The sequence below is a fragment of the Plasmodium gaboni genome, chromosome 9, assembly GCF_001602025.1.
Source record: "Plasmodium gaboni strain SY75 chromosome 9, whole genome shotgun sequence".
NCBI lineage: Eukaryota > Apicomplexa > Aconoidasida > Haemosporida > Plasmodiidae > Plasmodium > Plasmodium gaboni.
The window spans coordinates 1,199,370-1,206,987 of NC_031489.1; the positions used below are offsets into that span (position 1 = coordinate 1,199,370).

The 7,618-nt window shown below is 22.6% G+C and overlaps 2 protein-coding genes across 2 annotated transcripts in view; one reads left to right on the forward strand and one right to left on the reverse strand.

Annotated features, from left to right (window-relative positions):
* The window catches only part of PGSY75_0935800 (cytoadherence linked asexual protein 9), a gene marked incomplete at both ends in the record, with an annotated part of 5,901 nt that extends 1,331 nt beyond the window's left edge, over window positions 1-4,570 (forward strand). Inside the window, 8 exons of the mRNA XM_018785761.1 lie at window positions 1-289; window positions 403-456; window positions 630-692; window positions 847-978; window positions 1,128-1,313; window positions 1,719-1,877; window positions 2,249-3,015; window positions 3,212-4,570. The exon at window positions 1-289 is cut by the window's left edge and continues 266 nt beyond it. Of these exons, the coding sequence (XP_018642102.1) occupies window positions 1-289; window positions 403-456; window positions 630-692; window positions 847-978; window positions 1,128-1,313; window positions 1,719-1,877; window positions 2,249-3,015; window positions 3,212-4,570 (3,009 nt within the window). The remainder of the gene's footprint in view (window positions 290-402; window positions 457-629; window positions 693-846; window positions 979-1,127; window positions 1,314-1,718; window positions 1,878-2,248; window positions 3,016-3,211) is intronic.
* Window positions 4,571-5,255: 685 nt separating this feature from the next.
* Window positions 5,256-7,319, reverse strand: PGSY75_0935900 (ring-exported protein 1; the record flags this gene model as incomplete). The annotated part of the gene is made up of 2 exons (XM_018785762.1): window positions 5,256-6,974; window positions 7,131-7,319. The coding sequence occupies 2 exons, from the start codon at window positions 7,317-7,319 to the stop codon at window positions 5,256-5,258; spliced, it is 1,908 nt and encodes a 635-aa protein (XP_018642103.1).
* Window positions 7,320-7,618: the final 299 nt, after the last annotated feature.

Below are 7,618 nucleotides of genomic sequence, written 5' to 3' on the forward strand. Positions count from 1 at the left end.
GTATTATTAGAAAATAAACATTTAAAAGAGAAATTTTTACAATTTATGTGTAGAAGTAGAAAGGAGTGTAATATATATGAAAGTGAAAGATTTAAACAAGAACAAGAAAAGGGTGTAGAATTTCACGATAATAACAACTATAAATTTTCACAAGAGAATGTTCCTGCTTCAAAAGTAGTTGATCCATTTAATTTGTTTACAAATTATTTTTATTTTATAAAATATTACAGTGTTTTTAATAGTGATCATATTATATATATGCATCTTTTAAATTTTGTTGGAATTTTAAGTAATTTAATTAAAATATAAATGATATATAAAATATGTAAATGAAGAATTATGTTTTTAATGATTCTATACACACTTTTTTTTTTTTTTTTTTTTATTAAATTATACCATCAGATGGAAATAATGATGCTTATGTAAGTTCCTTGTACTTACCAGGATATTATAATGGTAATAAAAGAAAAATTAAAAAATAAATTTGGAAAGAGTAAAATAGAATAATTTTTTATAATGTATACAAATATGTTGATGTATTCATATTATTATATAATACCACATGTATACATATATATATATATATATATACATATGTGTTTATTTATATATTTATTTTAATTTTTTAGCCATTCAGCTTTCTTATAAAGATCCGGTTGGATTGAAAGACTTATATCAAAATCTTGTAAAATGTAATTATAAAAAATAAAATTCAAAAATATATATATATATATATATATATATATTAAATAGCATGAATTTAAAATATATAGTAACATATTTTATAGAAACAGAAATAGTGTATTATTATATACATGAATTGCTTTTTATATGTTTTATTTGTAGGTGTTGAGAAATGTTATATGAGAAATAGAAAAAATAGGTCCTTTTCTCACAGAATTGCTTCAATTTTTCGTCATAAGAAATTTGATAGTTCAAAATGTAGTATTTGTGAAGGAACCCTATTATATATAAATAGTAATTATATAAAAGAATATATATATAATAAAATATAATGGCTTGAGTATTTTCATACACACATCTATAGCATTATTTTAATAATATATATATATATATATATATATATATATATGTGTATATTTATGTATATTTTTTTTAATTATTAGATCAATCTCAGGATAAAATATCTATGGCACAGAAATTTTATATATATGTAACAAAAATATTAAAAGTCAATAATATAAGTTCCTTTATAACAAATATGAATATTTATGAGGATTATAGTAATTTCTTAATGCACGATTTAAATTGGTATACCTTTTTATTCTTATTTAGAATGACAACATATAAAGGTATATTTAAAAAAAAAAAAAAAAAAAAACGAGAAAAAATATAAAAAATAAAAAGAAAGAAAAAAAAAAAAAAAAAACGAGAAAAAAATGAAAACTGTTTATATATATATATATATATATATATATATTTATTTATTTATTTATTTTATTTTTTAAATTTACAAATACGTATATGTTGTACTCCAAAAAGCATATTTTTAAAGAATAATAATATTATAAAAATACATATATATAAAGATGGATATGTAATTACATATATTTGTTTTTGTATATTTATGTCTATATGTTCATATTTTTATGTTCATATTTTAATGTTCATATTTTTATGTTCATATTTTTATATTAATTTTTTTATTTATTTTTTTTTTTATATTCTTTTAAAATTATTTATTTTCATTCTTATAGATATACCTAATTATAGCATTTCTAATGCCATGTATTTAAGTATAAAAGATGAAGACGATACAAAAAGAACTATGGTTACTTTCCATTGGATTCCTTCAACTATAAAGAGAATGCATAATCATCGTATAAAAAAATATGTATCTATATATTTATTAGAAGGTAACAAAGAAAATAATAATTACTGAAATTGAAAAAGGAAATATATATTTATTTTTTAATTTTTTCATTATCAATTTACATATATTTCATTGATTTAACCACTTATCACATGATTAAATATACTTTTAATGTGTCTATATATTCTCTAATTATATATTACTTATATATATATATATTACATTTACGTGTCTACGTATCGCATAATTGCATATTTTTTTATTGATATATATTAATTTACGCTCATATATATTCTCTATGAACCTATTGGTTATTTTTATATATATTACTTTGGGGTGTCTATATATTGTACAAATACACATTAACTTTTATTTTTATTTATATTTTTCTTTTTTTTTTTTTGATACGAGCAGAACTGGAAAAGCTAATTGATAATAAATTGATAGAGAAGGTTAAAAAATGCATAAGATTTTTAGTCCATCTAAATGCATTTTTACAATTAGATTTCTTTAACTATTTAAACGAAACACCTGCAAATCTTCAACACCCTTTCCCCCTAAGTATGATGGTAGAAGCTAGATTTAAAGATTGGTTTATTCAATATCTCACTGGTTTCTTTTTTATAAATTATGACGATTCAAATACAAGATATAACATGCCTGAAAATATGAAACGAGGTACCTTTATACCACCGAAATATAGTAAATGGAATATTCACTTAAAAAGATTTATTGATGATGCCTTTTTTATGTATTTTAATCAAAAACATGCCCTAACATTGTTCAAATATCATAACCCATATAATATAAGTAATAAGATTATGCTAATGAGAGATACATATGAATTATATACAAAAAATTATGATCAACTTATCTTTGGAGCTGATATTATGCTTTTAAGAAAAACATTTTCATGTACTCCCATGTCTAGTAAAGTATGGGATAGAGTTAAATATTTTTTTCATAATATTATTGGAAACCCTCTCAACTATTACAAACATGGTCTTATATATGCATATACCTTAAATAAAGCCATGCTAAAAGAAGTCGTAAATGATTTTTTTGTTATATATAAAATGAACAAAGATATATTTTCAGGAACCTCTTTCTTACAAACAGTCTATCTACTCTTTAAAAAAATACAAGCTACCTATTTTTCTCACAGAAGAAATGATGATGTGGTTAGAAAAAAAAATTAAAAAATAATAAAACTAAAAAATAATAAAATGATAAAATATATATATATATATATATATATTTGTATATGTTTCATTTAAATTTGCTTTTTTCCCTTTTCCCATCATAAATCATTCTATATTCTAAAATATATATATATATATATACATACAAATACACAATCCATTTATTTATTTACAGAGTATGAATAACATTTTCATGTTTAATCTCGAAAAAAATTATTCCAAAATGAACCAAGCAGATAGAGAAAAAGAAATTCATGAATCTATGGCATCCAGATTTTTTGCAAAAACTTTATTTACAGTATTTCAAATGATGTTCGTTATACAAATAAGTAATGATGTAGATAAACTTGATAGAATATATGGTAAAGCAGACATGTTGCGTTTATCTGTACACGATGAACCTTTCTTACGTTTTGCCTATGCTTACTATGGTAGTATGTATGATAAATTAACAAATGTCTTTTTCCCAATGCATATAAAAAAACCAACCATCCAACTCAAATACGGAAAAACATTTATTATGGCTAATTTATATTATTTATGTTCAGTTATTTTTTCTATGTACAACTTAAATAATTTAAGTCTTCTATGTGAATATCAAGCCATAGGAAGTTCCAATTTCCATTCGTATAAAAAAATGTCACAGTTTATTGATAAAAAATTCATACCGTTAGTATTTTATACACTTTATGCCAGAACACAAAGTATTATAAGCGAGATAAGCGCCACAACAAACGCAACCAGTAGTAGTGGCACACCAAGCGGAACCAGTAGTGATTCCCAAACAAACAAAATGGAATGGTATCATATATTGTTAGATTTTCGTGGGAAATCAAGTGCAATGGCATGGCCCTTTTTGGGGTATTATATGGGAGGTAATATGTTATATAGAAATATTTTATATTTTCCAAATCACTTACCTGAAGAATTAAAAAAACAAACAAAAGGCGTAGAATTAGCGCAACCAGATTATGAACCTTCTGTTCATAGTATTGATTGGCAAGTAGGTTATGCCATTAGTCATGGTTTATCCCTTTCGTTTTTTACGTATGGTTTGATGAAGGTATACGCTTATTATGAAAATGCTATATTTTTCTTGAGAAATTCTATCCGTATTTTTGACAGATTCTATTCGATTTTAGAAAATTATGTCTGTATGTACATTAAAAGATTATTCAATAAATTGACGGTTGATAAATTACTCAAAGCTATGTCAAGAGCATATACATCTACTAAAAAGGAAGGTGCTTACGAAGAAGCAATGTTATCAAGAGTTCGTGATAAAGAGAAGGCAGTAAAAGAAGTACAAGACGATAAAGATCCTGATATTTCTCCTCTTCCAACATTTGATATAATGGATTTAGAAAAAAATACAAATTATATGTATAAGGATAATGAAGATTATTTTGATGACTTAGATGATAATGAAGCATTTTTAAATAGTAAGGATCTTTTATATTATGATGATGGTATAGATAGAACAAAACGTTATGAATTAATTCCTTTGGCACGTTATCGTTATGATCCTTTTTAAAAGTATATAAATATATATATATATGTATGATGAAAAAGAATTTTATTTATTAAATATTTTTTTTTTTTAATGTACAACCTGTGAGTTATTTTAATAATAAAATATACAACTAGAATTTTCATATTTTCTAATTATATATATATTATAATTATTAAGATAACATACAAAATATATATGTTTTCGCCACTTTTTTTTTTTTTTTTTTTTTTTTTTTTCTTTACATATTTATGTTTTAGTATTTCTGTTTTAGTATACATACATATATATTTTTATTTTGATATTTTTAAATTTATGATACAATTTATTTACATATGTAAATTTTGACGTATTATAATTGGATGTTCTTTGCTGTGATTCAAAGAACACTTAATATATGTTTTAATAAAAAAATAAGATTGATATAATAATTTAAAATAAATTTTAATATGCGTTTCAAAATAATAAAAAAAATAAAATATGAAAAAAGAATATATAAATAAATATAAAGAATATATCATATTTCTTATAATAAATTTAAGAACAAAAATAAAAAAAAGGAAAACAAAATATACAAAAAGTTACAAATGCAATAATAATGAAAAAAATGAAAAGGAATAAAGAAAAAAGAAAATAGCATATACATATATATATATATTTTCTTCTTCTTTTATAATATAATGAAATATATATATTTTTTTTTGTGCATTTAACTAAATACAGAACTTTCTAATAATGATTTTTCTGGTTCAGTATTTTCAGCTTTAACTTTTTGGTTATATGAATATTTTTCATTTTGTGGTTTTACTTCTTTGTTTAAAGTGTATTTATCATTTTGTGTTTTAGATTCTTTATTATATGAATATTTTTCATATGGAGATTTTACTTCTTGTTGAGTTTCTGTATTTTGTGATTCTTCTGTTTTTTTTTTCCATGTATTATTCGTTTCTGTTTGTAACTCATTTTTTGATTTCCAAGAGTCTTTTTGCCATTGTGGTTTTACTTCTGATTGAGCTTCTCCATTTAATTGGTTTTCTGTTGTGTTTTTATCTGATGTTGATAAACCTTTTGGAGCTTCAGATTCTTTTTTTGATAATGCATCTTTTTCAGTTTGAGTAAGTAATTCACTATTTTGATTTTCTTTTTTTGTTAATGTGTCTTTTTCAGCTTGAGTTTTTAGTTCTTTTGATTGTTCATTTGTTGTTGTTAGTTTTGATGCATCTTTTTCAGCTTGAGGTTTTACTTCTTGTGTTTGGTCATTTGTGTTGGTTGTTTTTAATGCATCTTTTTCCGCTTGTGGTTTTACTTCCTTTGTTTGATCATTTGTTGTTGTTACTTTTGATGCATCTTTTTCCGCTTGTGGTTTTACTTCCTTTGTTTGATCATTTGTTGTTGTTACTTTTGATGCATCTTTTTCATCTTGTGTTTTTACTTCCGTTGTTGCTTCACTTGTTCCTTTTAATTTCAATGCATCTTTTTCATGTTGTGGTTTTAATTCATGTTGTTCATCGTTTGCTTGAGCTGTTTTTGCTTGGTTTTCATTATAGACGATTTGTAATTCTTCAAATACGTATTGCATTTCTCCTTGTAATTGTTCTAAGTGTTCTATCATATTTTGTTCATCCTGTTCTTTATCATAATATTCTTTTTGTAAATCTTTTAATAGTAAATAATCATCTTTTGTTTTTGGTTGACCGTTATTACTATATTTGAGACTTTGGATTTTTTGTTGAATATGACGTAATTGTACTTGTAAGTCTCTTATTCTAAGTATTTGTTGTTCTTCATCTTTTTCTTTTTGATGATATTTGTTAAGTACTCTTTGAACTACTGGATCTACATTACCTTGTGTTTTAATTTTGTGTATTAACTTTTGGTGTTCAACTTTATTTTTTTCTTGTTCTTTTAATCTTTGTAATTGTTCTTGTAATTTTTTATGTAAAGCTTGTTGTGTTTCTTTAGCTTTTCTTCTTTCTTCTTCATGTAGTTGTTTTCTTTTTTCTAATTCTTCCGCTTTTTTTTTTGCTTGTTTTTCTCTTTCTTCTTCATTTGGATCCTTTTCTTGATTTTCATTTTTACCTTTTCCATGATATGCACTATTATTGTATACATAATCATCATCATCTTCATTATATTCATCTGCATGATGTTCATCATAATAATGTTGTTGTTCTGCAAGTTCTTCTTCACTCTTATATGGAGCACCGTATTTTAAATTTCCATATTCATTAACATCATAATCATCTTCTTGATTGTCTACTTTTCTTCTTTTATGTTTATTGTATTCTTCTTCACTGCCAGATTTTCTACCTTCTATCATTTTCTTATCTTCATATTTTACTTCATTTTCCTTTCCTTTTCCTTTTATTTTGTTCCATAATAAAGCAGGAAGTTTAGAGTTGGCATTCTCCTTTATAGCATTTAATAACTATAATAAAAATATATATATATATATGTAATCATGTATGTAAATATATATATATTATTAATATTTTATTTATATTTTATTTATATTTTTTATTTATTTTTTTTTTTTATTTTATTTTTTATTTTTTTTTTTTCCTCATGTTTTTTGTGTTCCTACCATTGTACCATTTTGTACAGTCGAATTAATAAAAAACATGATGGTAAAGTACACAAGAATAAAGGGAGCAAAGATTGTGTACTTACGAAAAAATCTTTTATAATCAAATGGGCTTTGCATATCTTCTAATCTAGTGATTTTCTTTTCTTCCTTTGGAGGTTCCTCATCATTACTACTATAACCAGCCATTTTTCAATATTAAATTTGAGTATATTATATATATATATATAAATTTTTAAACATACTTTTTCGTACAATATATGTACAGCATATATATTATAAATGCCAAAATAAATCAAAGGGGGGGAGATGGGAAGTGAGGTTAATATTATATATATGTATATATATTTATATTATAGATATAAAATGATATTTTAAAAAAATAGAAAAAAAAGCAACTATACATATATATATATATATATATATATATATATATATATATATGTATGTATATATGTTGTAAGAACCTTTTTTTTTTTTTTTTTTTT